Source organism: Capra hircus, chromosome 21, assembly GCF_001704415.2.
Source record: "Capra hircus breed San Clemente chromosome 21, ASM170441v1, whole genome shotgun sequence".
NCBI classification, from domain to species: domain Eukaryota; kingdom Metazoa; phylum Chordata; class Mammalia; order Artiodactyla; family Bovidae; genus Capra; species Capra hircus.
In genome coordinates, this window is record NC_030828.1 from 1,834,587 (window position 1) to 1,858,096 (window position 23,510).

The 23,510-nt window shown below is 41.4% G+C and overlaps 1 protein-coding gene and 1 pseudogene across 1 annotated transcript; both read right to left on the reverse strand.

Moving 5' to 3' along the window:
• LOC102190462 (GPN-loop GTPase 1-like) lies at positions 690-2,395 on the reverse strand. The gene is given in 1 exon segment (XM_005694915.3): positions 690-2,395. A coding segment is annotated over 1 exon segment (1,125 nt). The 5' UTR covers positions 2,392-2,395; the 3' UTR covers positions 690-1,266.
• The window catches only part of LOC102191179, a 104,328-nt pseudogene continuing 84,485 nt past the window's right edge, over positions 3,668-23,510 (reverse strand).

Here is a 23,510-nt window from a genome sequence, read left to right on the forward strand (position 1 = left end):
AGGAGATACACATCACATCTGAGACAGTGCTCTCACGGTGCACCCTGGAAACAAAGTGGCTGGGACTGGGGAGGTGATTGAGATGTAGGGACCACCTGCAACAGTACACTCACCAAGCACCTGGTCGCCTGAGCTGCTCGGACCTGGGAAGGGCACAAAACGCAGGCCCAACTGAGTCTGTGCCCTTGTGGATTACCCAAGAACCTGAACCTGAGTGGCTTAGACCTGGGAAGTGCACAAAACCCAGGGCCCACTTTGGACAGTTCCCCTGCAGAGCAACCTGAAGCCTGAGCAGTGTAGACTGGGGAAGCACACGCCCTGTGAGTGGGAGCAAACCCACTGTGGCCAAGACACTGCGAGCACTCCCCGCACACACCAGTGATATTTGTTTGCAGTGTTCCTCCCTCCCCACAGCACAACTGAACAAGAGAGCCTAAATAAGTGACCAACTTTGCCGCCTTGTGTCAGGGCAGAAATTAGACACTGAAGAGACTTGCAAAAAGAGGATCCAAAATAAACAAAGAAGAGGGAACTGCTCTGGAAGCGACGGATGTAGATTAAAACCCTCTCGTTAACATTGACTAAAGGAGCTTATGCTTGAGAACAAGCACAAGCTGGAACAAGGAACTATCTGAAACTGAACTGATCCCACACTGCCCAAAACAGCTCCAGAGAAATTCCTAGATATATTTTTTTTTGAAAATTAAAAACTCTTTATCTAAGCCACCATCTAAAGTAAAATTCTTACTATGTGTTGCCCACTTTCTTCAGTGAACCTGATGTTCTCTAATGAGCTCCCCAGTGGGAGGCACATTTCATACCAACACTGACTGGTTGCCAAGGAGACTCCACTGTCATTCTGGACAAGCTCCTGTTTCCTCTCACCCTTTCTGATAAAAAGGAAGGGAACTCATGGTGCAAGTTCAAAGGCAAATGCTTGGGAAGTAGAGCCTGGAGATCCAGCCTACTGAGTTCTCTGTTTCATCCATCAGTAGCAAAAGTAGATGAGTTCAAATGATACAACTTGTGGCTCAAAGGGATATCAGTGTCCAAAAACAGAATATGCTTCCTTGCATAAATCCGAGGGGAAGGCCAATGGGAATTAGCAGGTCCAAATAATCTATTCCTGTCTTCATCAGAGTCAGGAAGTTTCACTAGTAAGACAAACTGCTATGCTGAACAAATCCATCCTTTATAGATTGTAGCCCCAAGTCAGAGATAAAGATGGTCCTTCACACAGAGTTCCAAAATTTTGAACTTTACAAACTATTTGTTGTTTTTCTTCCAGTACTGTGCCATTGATTCTTGCATAAAATTCTGGTATGCTGGTTCTTCACGGCTTTCCTCTGTAACTCTGTGGTCAATATCATCAGTATCACTGTCTGCTTCTTCATCCTCTTCATCCAAAGTTCCCAGGGTCAGGATCAAATCAGCAGGGTCCAGCACAAGAGATGAGCTGCCTGTGGCAGTTCCTGTGTCCAAGGCTACAGAGCCCATATCTTTCTGGAGGCGTTCCAGTTATTCTTTCTGCTGCTGGCTCTGTGCACTGGCCAGTGATTTCTTCAGACATTCATATTCAGGACGATACTCTCTTTCATATTCTTCTGTAGCACTGGCAACTTGCACAAAGAGTTCATCTAAACCTGTACCCAGGACAGCAGACACACCCACCACCCTGAGTGAGCTGTAAAAGTCATCTAACACCAGGCTCATTGAACGAGTCAGGTTACTGACATATGTAGTTTCTTGATTCAAAGCATCTTGGAAAGCCTCAAAATCCTGCATCCATTCCACTGCAAAGCTGTGGTCAATGATGTCAATTTTATTCATGACCACAATAAAAGGCAGCTTGGTTTTGTATAAGATGCTGCAGGCATAGAGCATATTGGACATGAAGGTCACTGGGTTGGTACTTCGAGATGTGTCCATTACATAAATGACAATCGTTGGAAACGAGGATGTCAGGGCCTCGGTGATAATTGTCCCAGAAGCTGACCATGTGAATACCTCAATATGTCCAGGTGTGTCAATCAAGACATACTTAGATGTGTTCTGAGCCTTCTCAATAAATTTCATCACCTGATCAAATCTGGTAGCAAAGAGATTGAGTGAGGTCACTATGCCACCATTAGGTCCAAGTCCATACTGTTTCATGACTTCTTTATACTTCACAGTGTCACGAATGTCAATATTGGCAGGAAAGGGAACTTCATGCACAGCTGGGTCCAGGTTGATCACATAAGGTGGAAACCCTTGACTATGCAGATATCCTGTGAGCCTCTGTACAAAGGTGGTTTTCCCGGACCCCGCCATTCCCAACACCAACAGACACGCTGGGGGCCGGGGACCCCCTGAAGCTTGAGATTCCGTGGCAGCTGTGGGCGTGGCCATCTTGTTCCTCCTAGATATATTTTTACTACTATCACTTTAATTTATTAAAAATTTAAGTTCTTTATTACTCCTTTAATTTTCATATTTATAACCTATTACCTTGCAAAAGAAAAGACCCTATTTTTTATGATGCTACCTATTCAATTTATTAAAAATTAAAATAAACAAAATAAACAAACTTATGCTCCAAACTTATGCTGCTCCTGTGGAAGACACAATAGAGGCTGCCTTGCAATAATAAGTACAAATTCTTGCTACAGAGATGGAGAAATAAAAGGACAATTCTAGCTGCCCAAAAGAAAATTCACTGTACACATTTTATTTACAGTTTCATACACTGTCTTAATATGACTGGGACTGCCTTTCTACTTGACCCAATTTTTTAACCAAAACAAAATAACTTAAGTAATACAAAGTGTTAAAACACAGCATAAACATACAAAAACAGACATACTAATTCTAATTAGGAATGAATTATGATGTTACATTTTTTTATACTCCACAATTAAGTTTAGGAAATCACAAAAACATAGATCACTGATTTGAATGAAATGCATAAGTTTTTAGCAAAGTGTTTTAGTTAAGTTACAAAAGAAAGTTACCAAAGAATGCACAAAATTGATGTTTATTCCACTTTTGTGTCATATTTCTGAATCCTTCACCAATGTTACATGAGAAAGAAAAACTAAAGCAAAACAAATGAAAAAACTGAAATCAGAATCACTAATCTTATCACGTGGGAAAAAATAAATTAAAATCTAGCAGCCATCAGCAAGAGTATAGCAAAGATAATGCTGTAAAAAGAAACAAAGAAAATTGCCAGAAAACTGTATGCATCATACTCTTTCAAACCAACAAAATATGCTCCTGCATACAATGGAACATAAACAAAATCATTTTCTTGTCAGGAATAGAAATGAAAGCTCTTTTTTTTTTTAAAATATTGTAGATGGGGCAAATGTGTTTGTAATGGTTAATTTTATTAAGCTATTACAGAGTGGACCAGGAATACATTTATGGATTCTGGGGATGATGTGTACTGTAATTCTTTGATTGGGATAATGGACACTCTAAAAAAAAAAAAAGAAAAGAAAAGAAAATATGGACACAGAAGTACAAGACAAAGGCAAATGAGACTTCTCTTGTATCTTAGTCACATTTAGGTGGAAATCAAATTTAAATACAGTCCACGCTTCTTTTGAAGAGGGTTTGGTTCAGCTCCAAAATCTCAATTCCTTGAGGCAGTCTCCTATGAGAATATTCAAAAGGTGTCTTCTTAAACAACAAACCTATTTTTAGTGGTGGAGCCACTCTGAGTAGCTTAGAAGGTTAGGAGGAAGTCCTAACCTTTCCTTGTACATCTTCTCTATGTGTGTAGCAGCTTCTCTGTTTTCACATTCAGTAGTTCATATTGCTATTTTATCACCTTTAGCTCTAATGTTAACAATAACTCTACATACATCATCACTATAGTTATCAAAAGATTCTCCAATAAGGCACACCAGTGTCTCTAGCCAAAAACAATCGAGGTCACTTCATCTCTGCTATTTGTTCAGAGTAATTAGCCATCGTCTTCCTCATTTGTTTTTTACATCTTCCCACATAGACTCAATACCATCCTTTAAAAATGAGTAGTCACAGCCAGGCATTAAATTACTTGACAACTGGATATGGTTGTACAGAGCCCAAAAGTTTTCAACAATATCAAACTTGGATATCAATCAAAGGTTTGCTTGCCAAGTTTTGCTTTTATCATTTTTAAAAACACCAGAGTGCCCATCTGTTTTGTGAAGGGTGTTTAGTGTTCTGGGTTAGCAACTTCCTGATTAGATTCTGTTTTCTCTTCTACTGTAGGCGGGGGATTCGGAGTAGGGGTGGTTTCTTAAATTGGGAGGGAAGCCAGTAGAAGAGATAAAGAGAAAATCAAATGGAAAATTAACTTGAAAGTTTAAGTTTCTATTTCCAATAAACTGTGTCTGTGAAATCTTCCAGAGGGTAAAGACTCGGAAGAACAGACAGACCTCGATCCATTTTCATTCTCTGAGGCATGCGCACAGCATGGAAAGGATGAATGAATGGAAGACAGGCACTTGTGAAACCCAGCAGGTCCTGCTGGCAACCACACCAGCAGCAGCTCTCCATAGGCCTCACTCCTCCCCTAAAAAGACCCTAGTTTTAATGTAAATTTCATATATATATATATATATATATATATATTACAATTTTTGTGATTGGTTTTGTTTTGCATTTTTAATATTGTATTTTTGAGAGTCTAAACTCTACTCTGGATTTTTAATCTTTGCTTTTTGATATTTATTATCAATTTTGTACCTTTAAGAATTTAATCTTCAGTATCCATTTTCACTTAGGGGCATGATTACTGGTTTGACTCTCTTCCCTATTGACTCTCCCTTTTCTTCCCCAGGTCACCTCTATCTCCTCTCTCCCCCTTCCCTTCTCTACTTAACTCCATGAATCTCTCTAGGTGTTCCAGGCTGTGAAGAACACTTAGGAAACTTATTACTGGATAGATTGGTCTCTCCTCTTTTGACTCCCCTTCTTCTCCTGATCACCTATATCTCCTTCCTCCCTCTTCTCTTCTCCATGTAACTCTGTGAACCTCTCTGTTTGTCCCTTGTTGTGGAGAATTATTTTACCATTAACCTAGAAGTTTTATCATCTGTGCTGTGTGGATGGATAAGTCTTGAGGCTACTGTAAGAATAAGACTGAAAACCAGAGGCAGAAGGCTTAATTCCAAAACTTGAGAACATCAGAGAACTCCTGATTCCAGGGAACATTAATTGACAAGCGCTCACCCAAAAGCCTCCATACCTACACTGAAACCAAGCTCCACCCAAGAGCCAAAAAGTTCTAGAGTAAGACATACCTAGCTAATTCTCCAGTAGAACAGGAACACAGCCCTGAGCATTAAAAGAAAGGCTGCCCAAAGCCATGCCAAAGCTATAGACACCCTAAAACTCACTTCAGAGAAGAGATCCAGCTACCCACCAGAACACAGGTGCAAGCTCCCCTAACCAGGAAACTTTGTCCAACCCCACATACAGAGGGCAGGCTCCATAATAAAGAGGAACCATGAACTTCCAGCCAAAGACAGGACACCCCAGACACAGAAATATAAACAAAATGAAAAGTCAGAGAAATATTTGGCAGGTAAAAGAACATGATAAATGCTCACCAAACCAAACCAAACCAAAGAGGAGGGGATAGGGAGTGTACCTGGAAAAGAATTCAGAATAATGATAGTACAGATGATCCAAAATCTTGCAAACAAAATGGAGTTACAGATAAATAGATTAAAGACAAGGATTGAGAAGATGCAAGAAATATTTAATAATGACCTAGAATGACCTAGAAGAAAGAAAGAAGAGTAAATCAATAATGAATAATGCAATAATTGAGATCAAAAACACTCTGGAGGGAAACAACAGTAGAATAACTGAGGCAGAATATAGGATAAATGAGGTGGAAGATAGAATGATGGAAATAAATGAAGCGGGGGGGGGGGAAGAATTAAAAGAAATGAAGACAACCTCAGAGACCTCTGGGACAATGTTAAATGTCCCAACATTCAAATCATAGGAGTCCCAGAAGAAGACACAAAGAAAGGGCATGAGAAAATACTTGAGGAGATAATAGTTAGAAACTTCCCTAAAATGGGGAAGGAAACAGCCACCTAAGTCCAAGAAAACCAGAGAGTCCCAAACAGGATAAACCCAAGGTGAAACACAACAAGACATGTATTAAACAAACTAATGAAGATCAAACGCAAAGAGCAAATGTTAAAAACAGCAATAGAAAAGCTGCAAATAACATACAAGGGGATTCCCATAAGGGTAACAGCTAATCTTTCAATAGAAACTCTTCAAGCCAGAAGGGAATGGCAGGGCATACTTAAAGTAATGAAAGAGAAAAACCTACAATCCAGATTACTATACCCAGCAAGGACCTCGTTCAAATATGAAGAAGTCAAAAGCTTTACAGACAAACAAAAGCTGAGAGAATTCAGCAACCATGAAACCAGCTCTTCAACAAATGCTAAAGGATATTTTCCAGACAGGAAACATAAAAAAATTTTATAAACTCAAACCCAAAACAACAAAGTAAATGGCAATGGGATTATACTTATCAATAATTACCTTAAATGTAAATGGGTTGAAAGCCCACCCAAAGGACAAAGACTGGCTGAATGGATACAAAAACAAGACCCCTATATATGCTGTCTACAGGAGACCCACCTCAAACCAAGAGACATATCAGACTCAAAGTGAATATTTGGAAAAACATGTTTCATGCAAATGCAGGCAAAGAGAACGCAGGAGTAGCCATATTCATATCAGATAAAAGAGACTTTGAAGTAAAGACCATGAAAAGAGACAAAGGAGGACACTACATAATGATCAAAGGATCAATCCAAGAAGAAGATATAACAGTTATAAATACGTATGCATCCAACATAGGAGCACCTCAATACATAAGGCAAATGCTAACAAGTATGAAAGGGGAAATTAACAGTAACACAATAATAGTGGGAGACTTTAATACCCCACTTGCACCTATGGATAGATGAACCAAACAGAAAATTAGCAAGAAAACACAAACTTTAAATGATACAATAGACCAGTTAGACCTAATTGATATATATAGGACATTTTCCCCCCAAACAATGAATTTCACCCTTTTCTCAAGTGCACACAGAACATTCTCCAGTATAGATCCCATCCTGGGCCATAAATCTAGCCTTGGTAAATTCAAAAAATTTGAAATCATTTCAAGCATCTTTTCTGATCACAATGCAGTAAGATTAGATGTCAACAACAGGAGAAAAAAACTATTAAAAATACAATCATATGGAGGCTATACAACACACTTCTCAATAACCAACAAATCATGGAAGAAATTAGAAATGAAATAAAAATTTTCATAGAAACAAATGGAAATGAAAACATGACAACCCCAAACTTATGCTGCTGCTGCTGCTAAGTTGCTACAGTTGTGTCTAACTCTGTGAGATCCCATAGATGGCACCAGGCTCCTCTGCCTCTGGGATTCTCCAGGTAAGAATACTAGAGTGGGTTGCCATTTCCTTCTCCATCCAAAGCCTATGGGATTCGGTAAAAGCGGTGCTAAGGGGAGGGTTCATAGCAATACAAGTTTACCTCAAGGAACAAGAGAAAAAAACAAATAAATAACCTGAAGCAACTAGAAAAAGAAGAAACGAAGAATCTCAGTGTTAGTAGAAGGAAAGAAATAATAAAAATTAGAGCAGAAACAAATGAAAAAGAAACAAAGGAAGCAAAAATCAGCAAAACTAGAAGCTGGTTCTTTGAGAAGATAAAGAAAATAGACACACCATTAGCCAGACTCATAAAGAAAAAAGGGGAGAAGAATCAAATCAACAAAATTGGAAATGAAAAAGGAGAAATCACAACAGACAACACAGAAATACAAAGGATCATAAGAAACTATCAGCAACTATATGCCAATAAAATGGACAACTTCAAAGAAATGGACAAATTCTTAGAAAAGCATAACCTTTCAAAACTGAACCAAGAAGAGATAGAAAATCTTAACAGACCCATTACAAGCACAGGAGTAGGGACTGTAATAAAAAATCTTCTAACAAACAAAAGCCCACGACCAGACAGCTTCACAGCTGAATTCTACCAAAAATTTAGAGAAGAGCTAACACCTATCCTACTCAAACTCTTCCAGAAAATTGTAGAGGAAGGTAAACTGTCAAACTCATTCTATGAGGCCACTATCACCCTAATACCAAAACCAGATAAAGATACCCAAAAAAAGAAAATTACAAGTCAATATCACTGATGAACATAGATGCAAAAATCCTCAACAAAATTCTAGCAAACAGAATCTAACAACATATTAAAAAGATCATACATCATGAACAGGTAAGCTTTATCCCAGGCATGCAAGGATTCTTCAATATCCACAAATCAATCAATGTGATACACCACATTAACAAATTGAAAGATAAAAACCATATGATTATCTCAACAGATGAAGAGAAAGTCTTTAACAAAGTTCAACATCCATTTATGATAAAAACTCTCCAGACAGCAGGTATAGAAGGAACATACCTCAACATAATAAAAGCCATATATGATAAACCCACAGCAAGCATTATCCTCAATGGCGAAAAATTGAAAACATTTCCCCTAAAGTCAGGAACAAGATGAGGGTGCCCACTCACTACTACTATCCAACATAGTTTTGAAAGTTTTAGCCACAGCAATCAGAGAAGGAAAAGAAATAAAAAAGAATCCAGATTGGAAAAGAGGAAGTAAAACTCTCCCTGTTTGCAGATGACATGATCCTTTGCATAGAAAACCCTAAAGACACCACCAGAAAATTACTAGTGCTAATCAATGAATATAGTAAAGTTGCAGGATATAAAATTAACACACAGAAATCCCTTGCATTCTTATACACTAACAATGAGAAAACAGAAAGAGAAATTAAGGAAACAACCCCATTTGCCATAGCAACAAAAAGAATAAAATACTTAGGAATAAATCTACCAAAAGAAACAAAAGACCTATACATAGAAAACTATAAAACACTGATGAGAGAAATCAAAGATGACACAAATAGATGGAGCAGAACATAGAACAGAAATAAATGAAAAAGAAACAAAGGAGACTGTAGCAAAAATCAGTAAAACTAAAAGCTGGTCCTTTGAGAAGATAAAGAAAATAGGCAAACCATTAACCAGACTCATAAAGAAAAAAGGGGAGAAGAATCAAATCAACCAAATTAGAAATGAAAAAGGAGAAATCACAACAGAAAACACAGAAATACAAAGGATCATAAGAAACTACTATCAGCAACTATATACCAATAAATTGGACAACTTTTATTGTCTTTTATATACTATGTTCATGGATTGGAAGAATCAATACAGTGAGAATGTGTATACTACCCAAAGCAATCTATAGATTCAATGCAATCCTTATCAAACTACCAATGGTATTTTTCACAGAACTGGAACAAATAATTTCACAATTTGTATGGAAATACAAAAAAACTCCAATAGCCAAAGAAATCATGATAAAGAAGATTTGAACTGGAGGAATCAATGTGTCAGACTTCACACTATACTACAAAGCTACAGTCATCAAGACAGTATGGTACTGCCACAAAGGCAGAAATATAGATCAAAGGAACAAGATAGAAAACCCAGAGGTAAATCCACACACCTATAGACACCTTATCTTTGACAAAGGAGGGAAAAGTATGTAATGAAGAAAAAACAATCTGTTTAATAAGTGGTGCTGAGAAAACTGGTCAACCACCTGTAAAAGAATGAAACTAGAACACTTTCCAGCACCATACACAAAAATAAACTCAAAATGGATTAAAGATCTAAATGTAAGACCAGAAATTATAAAACTCGTAGAGGAAAACATAGGTAAAACACTCTCTGACATAAATCACAGCAACATTCTTTATGACCTACCTCCCAGAGTAATGGAAATAAAAGCAAAAATAAACAAATGGGACCCTATTAAACTTAAAAGTTTTTGCAAGATGAAGGAAACTATAAGCAAGGTGAAAAGACAGCATTCAGAATGGGAGAAAATAGGAGCACATGAAGCAACTGGCAAAGGATTAATCTCAAAAATATACAAGCAGCTCATGGAGCTCAATATCAGAAAAATAAATAAGCCAGTAAAAAATGGGCCAAGAACTAAACAGACATTTCTTTAGAGAAGACATATAGATGGCTAACAAACACATGAAAAGATGCTCAACATCACTCATTATCAGAGAACTGCAAATCACAATGAAGTACCATCTCACCCCGTCAGAATGGCTGCTATCAAAAAGTCTCAGTTCAGTTCAGTTCAGTTCAGTCGCTCAGATGTGTCCAACTCTTTGTGACCCCATGAATCACAGCACACCAGGCCTCCCTGTCCATCACCAACTCCCGGAGTTCAATCAGACTCATGTCCATCAAGTCAGTGATGCCATCCAGCCATCTCATCCTCTGTCGTCCCCTTCTCCTCCTGCCCCCAGTCCCTCCCAGCATCAGAGTCTTTTCCAATGAGTCAACTCTTTGCATGAGGTGGCCAAAGGACTGGAGTTTCAGCTTTAGCATCATTCCTTCCAAAGAAATCCCAGGGCTGATCTCCTTCAGAATGGATTGGTTGGATCTCCTTGCAGTCCAAGGGACTCTCAAGAGTCTTCTCCAACACCACAGTTCAAAAGCATCAGCTCTTCAGCGCTCATCCTTCTTCACAGTCCAACTCTCAAATCCATACATGACCACTGGAAAAACCATAGCCTTGACTAGACGGACCTTAGTCAGCAAAGTAATGTTTTTGATTTTGAATATGCTATCTAGGTTGGTCATAAATTTTCTTCCAAGGTGTAAGCATCTTTTAATATCACGGCTGCAATCACCATCTGCAGTGGCTTTGGAGCCCCCCAAAATAAAGTCTGACACTGTTTCCGCTGTTTCCCCATCTATTTCCCATGAAATGATGGGACTGGATGCCATGATCTTCGCTTTCTGAATTTTGAGCTTTAAGCCAATGTTTTCGCTCTCTACTTTCACTTTCATCAAGAGACTTTTTAGTTCCTCTTCACTTTCTGTCATAAGGGTGGTGTCATCTGCATATCTGAGGTTATTGATATTTCCCCTGGCAATCTTGATTCCAGCTTGTGTTTCTTCCAGTCCAGCATTTTTCATGATGTACACAGGGTGACAATATACAGCCTTGATGTACTCCTTTTCCTATTTGAAACCAGTCTGCTGTTCCATGTCCAGTTCCAGCTGTTGTGTCCTGACCTGCATACAGATTTCTCAAGAGGCAGGTCAGGTGGTCTCGTATTCCCCTCTCTTTCAGAATTTTCCACAGTTTCTTGTGATCCACACAGTCAAAGGCTTTGGCATAGTCAATAAAGCAGAAAGAGATATTTTTCTGGAACACTCTGGCTTTTTCCATGATCCAGTGGACGCTGGCAATTTGATCTCTGGTTCCTCTGCCTTTTCTAAAACAAACTTGAACATCAGGAAGTTCATGTTTCATGTATTGCTGAAGCCTGGCTTGGAGAATTTTAAGCATTCCTTTACTAGCATGTGAGATGAGTGCAATTGTTCAGTAGTTTGAGCATTCTTTGGCACTGACTTTCTTTGGGATTGGAATGAAAACTGACCTTTTCCAGTCCTGTGGCCACTGCTGAGTTTTCCAAATTTGCTGGCATATTGAGTGCAGCGCTTTCACAGCATTGTCTTTCAGGATTTGAAATAGCTCAACTGGAATTCCATCACCTCCACTAGCTTTGTTCATAGTGATGCTTTCTAAGGCCCACTAGACTTCACATTCCAGAATGTCTGGCTCTAGATGAGTGATCACACCATCGTGATTATCTGGGTCGTGAAGATCTTTTTTGTACAGTTCTTCCGTGTATTCTTGCCACCTCTTCTTAATATCTTCTGCTTCTGTTAGGTCCATATCATTTCTGTCCTTTATCGAGCCCATCTTTGCATGAAATGTTCCCTTGGTATCTCTAATTTTCTTGAAGAGATCTCTAGTCTTTCCCATTCTGTTCTTTTCCTCTATTTCTTTACATTAATTGCTGAAGAAGGCTTTCTTGTCTCTTCTTGCTGTTCTCTGGAACTCTGCATTCATATGCTTATATCTTTCCTTTTCTCCTTTGCTTTTCATTTCTCTTCTTTTCATAGCTATTTGTAAGGTCTCCTCAGACAGCCATTTTGCTTTTTTGCATTTCTTTTCCATGGGGATGGTCTTGATCCCTGTCTCCTCTACAATGTCACGAACTTCATTCCATAGTTCATCAGGCACTCTGTCTATCAGATCTAGACCCTTAAATCTATTTCTCACTTCCACTGTATAATCATAAGGGATTTGGTTTAGGTCATACCTGAATGGTCTAGTGGTTTTCCTACTTTCTTCGATTTAAGTCTGAATTTGGTAATAAGGAGTTCATGATCTGACCCACAGTCAGCTCCTGGTCTTGTTTTTGTTGAGTGTATAGAGCTTCTCCATCTTTGGCTGCAAAGAATAGAATCAGTCTGATTTCAGTGTTGACCATCTGGCGATGTCCATGTGTAGAGTGTTCTCTTGTGTTGTTGGAAGAATGACCAGTGTGTTCTTTTGGCCAAACTCTTTTAGTCTTTGCCCTGCTTCATTCCGCATTCCAAGGCCAAATTTGCCTGTTACTCCGAGTTTTTCTTGACTCCCTACTTTTGCATTCCACTCCCCTATAATGAAAAGGACATCTTTTTTGGGTGTTAGTTCTAAAAGGTCTTGTAGGTCTTCATAAAACCGTTCAACTTCAGCTTCTTCAGCATTACTAGTTGGAGTATAGACTTGGATTACTGTGATATTGAACGGTTTGCCTCAGAAATGAACAGATCATTCTGTGGGTTTTGAGATTGCATCCACGTACCTCATTTTGGACTCTTTTGTTGACCATGATGTCTACTCCATTTCTTCTGAGGGATTCCTGCCCGCAGTAGTAGATATAATGGTCATCTGAGTTAAATTCACCCATTCCAACCCATTTTAGGTCACTGATTCCTAGAATGTCGATGTTCTCTCTTGCCATCCCTTGTTTGACCACTTCCAATTTGCCTTGATTCATAGACCTGACATTCCAGGTTCCTATGCACTATTGCTCTTTACAGCATCAGACCTTGCTTCTATCACCAGTCACATCCACAACTGGGTATTGTTTTTGCTTTGGCTCCATCCCTTCATTCTTTCTGGAGTTATTTCTCCACTCATCTCCAGTAGCATGTTAGGCACCTACAGACCTGGGGAGTTCCTCTTTCAGTATCCTATCATTTTGCCTTTTCATACTGTTCATGGGGTTCTCAATGCAAGAATACTGAAGTGGTTTTCCATTCTCTTGTCCAGTGGACCACATTCTGTCAGACCTCTCCACCATGACCCACCCGTCTTGGGTTGCCCCACGGGCATGGCTCAGTTTCATTGAGTTAGACAATGCTGTGGTCCTAGTGTGATTAGATTGACTAGTTTTCTGTGAATATGGTTTCAGTGTGTCTGCCCTCTGATGCCCTCTTGCAACACCTACCATCTTACTTGGATTTCTCTTACCTTGGATGTGGGGTATATTCATAACTGCTCCAGCAAAGCGCAGCCACTGCTCCTTACCTTGGACAAAGGGTATCTCCTCACCACTGCCCTTCCTGACCTTCAATGTGGGATAGCTCCTCTAGGTCCTCCTGTACCCACACAGCCACTGCTCCTTGGATATGGGGTTGCTCCCGTCAGCCGCCGCCCCTGACCTCTGACGCAGGGTGGCTCCTCTCGGCTGTTCCTGTGCTGTCGCAGCCTGGCACTCTCAGCTGCTGCCCCTGAACTCGGACGTGGGGTTACTCTTCTTGGCCGCCGCCCTTCGGGCATGGGGTCCTCCTGGCTTCTGCCTCTGACCTTGGACATGGGGTAGCTCCTCTCGCCCATGCTTAGTGCACCAGTCACAGCCGCCCAACAATAAATGCTTGAGAGGGTGTGGAGGAAAGGGAACTCTCTTACACTATTGGTGGGACTGCAAACTAGTATAGTCACTGTGGAGAACAGTGTGGAGATACCTTGAAAAACTGGAAATAGAACTGCCATACAACCCAGCAATCCCACTGCTGGGCATACATGCACACTGAGGAAACCAGAATTGAAAGAGATATGTATACCCCAGTGTTCATTGCAACACTGTTTACAATAGCTAGGACATGGAAGCAACCTAGATGCCCATTGGCAAAGGAATGGATAAGAAAGCTGTGGTACATATACACAATGGGATATTACTCAGCTATTAAAAAGAACACACTTGAATCAGTTCTAATGAGATGGATGAAATAGAGCCTATCATACAGAGTGAAGTAAGTCAGAAAGAAAAACACCAATACAGTATATTAATGCATATATAAGGAATTTAGAAAGATGGTAAAGATGACCCTATATGTGAGACAGCAAAAGAGACAGATGTAAAGAACAGACTTTTAGACTCTGTGGGAGAAGGCGAGGGTGGGATGATTTGAGAGAATAACATTGAAACATGTATATTATCATACGTGAAATAGATTGCCAGTCCAAGTTTGATGCATGAAACACGGCACTGAAAGCCAATGCCCTGAGACAACCCAGAGGGATGGAGTGGGGAGGAAGGTGAGAGGGGTTTTGGAATGGGGGACGCTTGTACAGCCATGGCTGATTCATGTCAATGTGTGGCAAAACCACCACAATATTGTAAAGTAATTAGCCTCCAATTAAAACAAATTAATTAATTAGAAAACATTTTAGAGACAATTGGTAAATGCTAATATGTAGAAGATTTAGATGATATTAGAGAATTAAAGTTAAGTGTAATTATGCTGTTAAAGGAATACCAGACCACCTTACTTGCCTCCTGGTAAATCTGTATGCAGGTCAAGAAGACCTGGAACAACAGTTTGGTTCCAAACTGGGAAAGGAGTACTTCAAGGCTGTATATTGTCACCCTGCTTATTTAACTTATGTGCAGAGTACATCATGAGAAATATCAGGCTGAATGAAGCACAAGCTGGAATCAAGATTGACAGGAGAAATATCTATAATCTCAGATATGCAAATGACACTACCCTTATGCCAGAAAGTGAAGAGAAACTCTTAATGAAAGTGAAAGAGGAGAGTGAAAAAGCTGACTTAAAACTTAACATTAAAAAAACTAAGCTCATGGCATCCAGTCCCATCATTTCATGGCAAATAGATGGGGAAACATTGAAAAACGTAGAGATCTTTTTGTGTGTGTGGGGGGGGGGGGGTGGGGGGGGTGGGGATCGCCTAAATCACTGCAGATGGTGACTGCAGCTATGAAATTGAAAGATGCTTGCTCCTTGGAAGAAAAGTTATAACCAACCTATACAACATATTAAAAAGCAGAGACATTACATTGTTAACAAAGGTCTGTCTAGTCAAAGCTGCGGTTTTTCCAGTAGTCATGTATGGATGTAAGAGTTGGACTATAAAGAAGGCTGAGCACTGAAGAATTGATGCTTTTGAACTGTGGTGTTGGAGAAGACTCTTGAGAGTTCCTTGGACTGCAAGGAGATCCAACAAGTCCATTCTAAAAGAAATCAGTCCTGAATATTCATTGGAAGGACTGATGTTGAAGTTGAAGCTCCAATCCTTTGCCCACCTGATGTGAAAAACTGTTGCTGCTGCTGCTAAGTCGCTTCAGTCGTGTCCGACTCTGTGCGACCCCAGAGACAGCAGCCCACTGGGCTCCCCCATCCCTCGGATTCTCCAGGCAAGAATACTGGAGTGGATTGCCATTTCCTTCTCCAGTGCATGAAAGTGAAAAGTGAAAGTGAAGTTGCTCAGTCGTGTCCGACTCTTAGCGACCCCATGGACTGCAGTCCACCAGGCTCCTCCGTCCATTGAATTTTCCAGGCAAGAGTACTGGAGTAGGGTGCAAAGACACTGATGCTGGGAAAGATTGAAGGCAGGAGGAGAAGGGGACGGCAGAGGATGAGATGGTTGGATGGCATCACCAACTCGATGGACATGAGTTTGAGCAAGCTCTGGAAGTTGTGATAGTCAAGGAAGCCTGGCATGCTGCAGTCCATGGGGTTGCAGAGTTGAACATGACTGAGTGACTGAACTGAACTGAACTGATGCTATTGTAGTCATAGAGAATCATTTTTTCCCCAAGAAATGCATGCTGAAGAGGTAAAGTAGTGTAACGTTCTTTCTAATAAGTCCAAAAAAAGTGCAGCTAGGTTAGGTAGAGAAGTTCACGTGACAAAGTGTGGAATATTGAATATTGTTGGTGGATATGTGAATGTCCACTGTAGTAGTCTTTCATTTCTTCTTTATGTTTAAGTTTTTCATAATAAAAATTTGGGAGGAAAATTGATTACCAGTTTACCATCATATAGCCAACATAATATTGCTAGGTAGTCAAGTCCAGGTTTGTTTTTGGCCTCCTGAGGAATCTGTTTGTTGATATAAAAAGGAACTTCATGAGCAGAAGTCCAATTTGAACAAGAGTAATGAAGCTCACAAGCAAGTTCCCATGTTAAATTTTGAAGCTCAGAAAAACAACAACAAAAAGAGAATTTAGAGTATGTAAAAGGTAGGGCTACTCTCACTCCAAGTCTGAGTGGGAACAGATGCTAACCCAGAGCCCTGCCATTAAAATCTACAGTGGACTGAGCCTACACCATGGTCAGAACAGAGGGACATCTTTCTGTGCGCAGTGCCTGAGAGGAATGGTGCAGAGCAGAGTGTAGGCTAGATCTCTGCAATTTCACTGGGACTGATCTAACACAGTTCTATTACACTGTTGGGATCCTTTTGCACACACTAAGTTGGTGTTTTCCTTTAATTTACCACAAATTTCTAACCTGAAAAAAATGTAATTGGAGAAATGTCAATTAGGATGGATGAAAAAAAATATTTTCAACGTGCAGTCTTGATTCTTGAAGAAACATAACGCATCTTTAAGCAATATGACATGCCTTCTTTCTACCCTGCCCTCCCTCCACCCCTGCCTGCCTGGCCTGTCCACCCTGCTCAATGTGCCATGCTGTTCCAGCTTTCCCAAGTTTTCTAAGCTGGTCTGCAAGCACATATCCTGTCCAACCCTCCAACTACCTTTTCTGCTCCATGTCCATCAGGCCTACCACTTCCAGGGCAATTTTTCTAATATGTAACACCAACCATGTGTTCTCTCCTTCTTAAAATACTCTAAGAGTTCCCATCACTCCTTCAGAATGAAGCCTAGCTCCTCACTATGCCACACCAGACTCTTGCCTCTCTGTTCAGTTGAGTTCAGTTCAGTTGCTCAGTTGTGTCTGACTCTCTGAAACCCCATGGACTACAGCACACCAGGCCTACTCTTGCCTCTGCCTCCCCTGAATTTCTAATTTCACCTCTTCCCTTGGTTTTACCACCTCAGCTCTACCAGACTAGCCTGTCTCCCCGCTGAAGGGTGTTTCATTGTGTTTTTCCTTCTCTTCTTCCTCATAATAAGTATTTACCTAGCACTGACTGTCCTCATCCTGTAGGGACTAAAGAGGGAGTGGACAAGGTAAATGGGGACCTGACCATCTGCAGGTGATCAGGTAAGAATGGAGAAAGTGTTCGAGTGTTTCCTTTGCTGGAAGCTCCTTGTCTCCCTCATCTACCTGAGGAATGCTCATCTTCCTCTGTAGCATTTCCTTTGACATTCCTCCCCTCCACATACCCTTCCACACACTCCAGAACCTTCAGCTGTCTCCAACCCTTCCTCCCATGTTTGGGACAGTTTGCATCTTTCCATCACAAATATAACCCCGTCAGGACCAGGATTTCTGTCTCATTCATCAAGGAAGGGAGTCTGTTTCGCAGGGACCTAGTGACCTGTGCCATTGGGACATTCTGGTAAATCCTTTAGAGAGGACTTACTTTCCACAGCAGTGAGACTTGGATGCAGACATGGGAGTGTGAATGTAGGAACAGGACCCACTGGGCTCTGTGCTGGAGACCGACTGGACCAATACATTAGTCCACTAAATTATGTGGCTGATTGCTGGGAAAAATTAGGGAGAGTTTTGGATTTCCTCCCTGGTGCCCATCAAGTACATTCATCTCTCAGTACCCACAGAACCCTCTCCCCCAACCCTCACTCATAAAGATGCTAAAATCCGTGGATGCTCAAACTCCCTTTATAAAATGATATGATATTTGCCTGTAATCTGTGCACATCCTACCATATATTATAAACTGTTTCCAGATTACTTATCTAGGATGGGCACAATAAAGGACAGGAACAGTAAGGACCTAACAGAAGTGAGAGAGATTAAGAAAAGGGTAACAATACACAGAAGAACTATACAAAAAAGTCTTAATAACCCATATAACCACAGTGGTGTAGTTACTAACCTAAAGCCAGATATCCCAGAGTGGGAAGTGAAATGGGCCTTAAGGAATCATTACTATGAACAAAACTAGTGGAGGTGATAGAATTCTAGTTGAGTTATTTCAAATCCTAAAAGACGATGCTGTACTCAATATGCCAGCAAATTTGGAAAACTCAGCAGTGGCCACAGGACTGGAAAAGGTCAAAAAGGTCAGTTTTCATTCCTATCCCCAAAAAGGGCAATGCAAAAGAATGTTCAGACAACCATACAATGGCACTCGTTTCACATGCTAGCAGGACTATGCTCAAAATCTTTGAGCTAGTCTTCAACAGTACGTGAACTGAGAAATCCCAGATGTACAAGTTGGGTTTATAAAAAGCAGAGGAACCAGAGATCAAATTGCCGACATTCATTGGATCATAAAGTAAGAGAACTCAAGAAAAAAAAATTCTACTTCTGCTTCATTGACTATGCTAAAGCCTTTAACTGTGTGGATCACAACAAACTGTGGAAAATTCTTAAGAGATGGGAATACCAGACCACCTAATCTGTTTCCTCAGAAACCTGCATGCAGGTCAAGAAGTAACAGAACTGTACATGGAACAATGGACTGGGTCAAAATTGGGAAAAGGGTATGTCAATGTAGTATATTGTCACCATGCTTATTTAACTTATATGCAGAGTGCATCAAATGAAATGCTGGCCGGATGAAGCTCAAGCTGGTATCAAGATTGCTGGGAGAAATATCAACAATCTCAGATATGCAGATGATACCACTTTAATGGCAGAAAGTGAAGAGGAACTAAAGAAATTTGTGAGACTAAAAGAGGAGAGTGATAGAGCTGGCTTAAAACTCCACATTCAAAAAACTAAGATCATGGCCTTTTGTCCCATCACTTCACAGAAAACAGAAGGAAAAAATGTGGAAACAGTACCAGATTTTATTTTCTTGGTTTCCAAAATCACTGCAGACTCTGACTGCAGTCATGAAATTAAAAGATGCTTGCTCCTTGGAAGGAAAGCTATGGCAAACCTGGACAGCATATTAAAGAGCAGAGACATCACTTTGCTGAGAAAGGTTAGTATAGTCAAAGCTATGTTTGTTTGTTCGTTTTCAGTAGTTAGGTATGGATGTGAAAGTTGGACCATAAAGAAGGCTGAATGGGGAATAACTGATGCTTTTGAATTGTGGTGCAGAGAAGATTCTTAAGAATCCCTTGGACTGCAAGGAGATCAAACCAGTCAATTCTAAAGGAAATCAGTCCTGAATAATCCTTTGGCCACCTGATGCAAAGAGGCAACTCATTGGAAAAGACCCCGATGCTGGGAAAGATTAAATGCAAAAGGAGAAGGCAGTATCAGAGGATGAGATGGTTAGATAGCATCATGGACTCAATGGACCTGAATCTGAGCAAACTCTGGGAGACAGTGAAGGACAGGGAAGCTTGGCTTGCTGCAATCCATGGGATCTCAGAGTTGGAGATGACTTTATAACTGAACAGCAACAACATAACCACTTATAACATCTGATACAATGTAAGTACTATGAATACTATGTGAAGTGAAGTGAAATCGCTCAGTCTCTTTGCGAAGGTAGCCTACCAGGCTCCTCCCTCCATGGGATTCTCCAGGCAAGAGTACTGGAGTGGGTTGCCATTTCCTTCTCCAGGGGATCTTTCTGACCCAGGGATTAAACCTGGGTCTCCCTCATTCCAGGCAGATGCTTTAACCTCTGAGCCACCAGGGAAGCCAATAGTTGTAAATATAATGCAAATAACTGCTACATGTGGCCAGTTTTGCTCTTTGGACTTTCTGGAGTTAGTTCTTTTTTTTTTTTTCCCCAGAATATTTTTTTTATCCAAAGTTGATTGAATCTGCAGAGAGGAACACACAGACTCCAAGGGCAGACTGTACTTCTATCCCCTTGCCCTGCTCTATTATTTTTCAAGCACTGACCACCTTCAACATAGCACATCATTGATTGTCTGTCTTCTCTTTGCAAAAAAATAGATCTTCACAGGTAGGAATTTTTATTTATTTTTTGTTGTTACTGTTAACTGGGGTATCCTGAGTGCCCACAGTTGTGCCTAGCACCTAGTAGGTGCTTAATAAATATTCCGTGAGGAAATGAATGTCTGTGTCTTAATCCCTTTGGGCTTTATAACAAAATGCCACAGAGTGGATGACTTATATACAACAGAAGTTTATTTCTCATGGTTCTGGAGGCTGGGAGTCCAAGATTAAGGTGTGGGTGGGATCTTGATCTGCTGAGAGCCTGCATCCTGGTTCGTAATCTGCACCTTCTTGCTGTGTCCTCACATGGAGGGGCTGAGACATCTCTCTGGAGCCTCTTTTATAAAAATCCCATCCCATCCCTGGGATCCCATCAGATCCCAGTCTGTCCCTTCCATCCTTATAGTTTAATCACCTTCCAAAGATCTCACCTCCTAATGATATCATCCTTGAGAATTTGGATTTAGCATATGAACTTTGAGGAGAGATAAAATTCAGATCATAGCAGTATGAAAATATAATCTGAGTTTGGAAATACCTTCAGACACTTTGGCCACACCAAGAAGGATCCCCACCCAGGTGTGCTCTGCTCATGGCTCAGGCTGTGATGGGCTTTGTGACTGCAGCTCAGAAGCAGAAGCCAGTGGGGATGACAGACAAGATGACAGACAAGGACAGACAAGGATGTGGTCACTCTGGTTTCCACTTAGTTCATATTCATGGTGAGGCTGCATCCCTTGAAAACACAGGATGGTGAAGTTTGTCAGTAACTTAGATTCCTGGGCCTGGCCATCTACATCCCACTTCTGTCCAACAGGATGGCACAAGAACACCCAGTGCTTCCTGCAGCTTCCCCCTGCTCGGTGATTCCTTGTCCTTCCTCTCCATTAAGACCTGTTTCCTGTTCTGTATACTGTTAAATGTCCCTCAAGGAGCCAGTCTGTCCCTGTTATCCTTGGAAGACTGGGAGGATAGGAGCAAGGCCAGCGATCAGAGCTGGCCCTGTTGTCGTGAGGTGGGGCATATGGTGAGGTGGGGCATATGAGGCAGGGAGCACATCCTGGACCAACAAGGAAATCTAGCACAGAGGCACCCCCTCCCCAAAGAGCAGCAGGAACCTTCAACCCCTGATGGCCTCAAATGCAGGGGTTGCCCTCTCTAGGGATGGTGCCTAGTGGATGTCACACTCCCTCCTCGCCCCTGCAAAACTGAGAAGAGCAAAAAGCTACCTCCAAACACAAAGACAGGCCTTGTGGAGTCCTCACCACACAGTGTCACTTTTCCCCAGAAGTGGGCTGAGTTTTCTGGGATGGCTCAGGAGAGTGACTGTGCTCATTCCAGCCCAAACCCATCTTTAGGGACCTCGTGTTGTAGCTTGATATAAGCCACAGTGGAAGTATTTACACCACAGAAATTGGCAGATGCTATATATAATCAGAGCCAGTTTCCCAGAGAGTCCCAGTTTAAAAAGCACGTAAAGTTTCATGGCCATCTCTGTGCAGTTGCTACACTACAGTGGAGTGACAGTGAAAGGCATCCCCATAGTAATTCTCCCAGGTCACAGGTACAGACCAGGATTCTGATGGACAAATGGGAATATGTATCTGTCTAACTCTTTACCAGGTTTGTAATTATTATTCCAAAGCAAAATAATCTTTAAGCTGCAAAGCACCTCCTCATTTGGAAACTTGGAAGATTTTTCCTTATTGAACTGTGTATAATTTTCCCAGGTTAAATGTATTTCAATAAATGTGTATTAGAATAAATTCCTAAGAGAGTAATTCCTGGGCAGAGGGTATAAACATTATCAAAGTTCTAAATACATGTGATCAAATTGCTTACCCAGTAGCTATCGACATGTACACTCTCTTTGCAGTCAGCCCAATTCACCAGTGCCTTTCCAGCCCTTGTAATCAGAACAGAGAGAACATTTTCCAGCCACCTCCGTTCATTCCTGGGTAGGCTTTGCTTTCCAATTAAGCTGGATAGATTCTGGGAAACCAGCAGATTCTGTCCCTCTGACCTCCGTCTGCTCCTCTGCTTCTGTGTTCCTCCCATACAGAGGCTATCCCTGTCTCTCTTCTGCCCAACTCTCTGTCTCTCTTCTGTAAGTGCCACAGGCACCTCACAAGCAACTTCACATGTCACAACAGGCTGCAAAATAGAAACGTACAGATGTAAACTACAATATATAAAATAAACAAAAGTGAGGCCATCAGGATGGCAGAGAAGACACAGAGATCCCCTTCCTTCCTACAAATACACCAAAAATACCTCTGCATGTGGAACAGCTCCTACAGAACACCTCCTGAATGCTGGCAGACTGCCAAAATGGTAAGATAATCTCCACATAACAGAGTAGGGTAAAGAAATGTAAAAATAAATAAAATGAGAGAGAGACAAAGGAATCCAGACAGGACCTGTGCCTCTAGGAGGGAGCTGTGAATGAGGAAAAATTTTTGCACACAAGGAAATCCCCTCACTGGTAGGGACAGGGGGAAGTTTCAGAGCCTCAGAGGAGAGTGAAGCAACAGGCATGTGGAGAGCAAAGCAGAGAAAATTCTGCATAGATGTTGGTGCCAACCAACACCCCTCAGTATGAGACATTTGTCTGCATGCCTGCCAGGGTGGTGGCGGCTGGGTGCTGAGGCATAGACCTTGGAGGTCAGAACCCAGGGAGATGATGGGGATTGACTGCTGTGAAGACAGCCTGGGGGTGCTAACATAACACACCTGAGGGAGTCCAGGGAAAAGGCTGGGCTTGCTGGACAGGCAAGAGGTCATTGTCTTGGGATGCATGGAAAGGGAGGGCCAGCCCAGGAACCTCTAACTCCATGCACTCACAGACAAAAGGGTACCATCTACATAGGCTCCAGAGGCGGTGCAAACCTTGGCTGCTATCTCCAAGTTCAGAAGTGGGCAGGACACATGCCTCGTCTGCCACAAACCTGTGAGCAAGTGCAGGTCACCACCCACAGCTTCCCAGAAGCCTGCAGCCTGGCACTGCTGAGCATCCCTCGGTCCAGGTACGACTCCCCCAGGAGAACACAAGGCCCACCTCAAGCTGTAGCAACTCCCTGGCAGTCTCTGCCACCACAGGCACTCCCCACACATTCCGACTGGGACTGCCGTATCACTCCCTCTGCCTGGCCTGAATGAGCCACTGAGCCCCAGGCTTTCAACCCTCTCGTC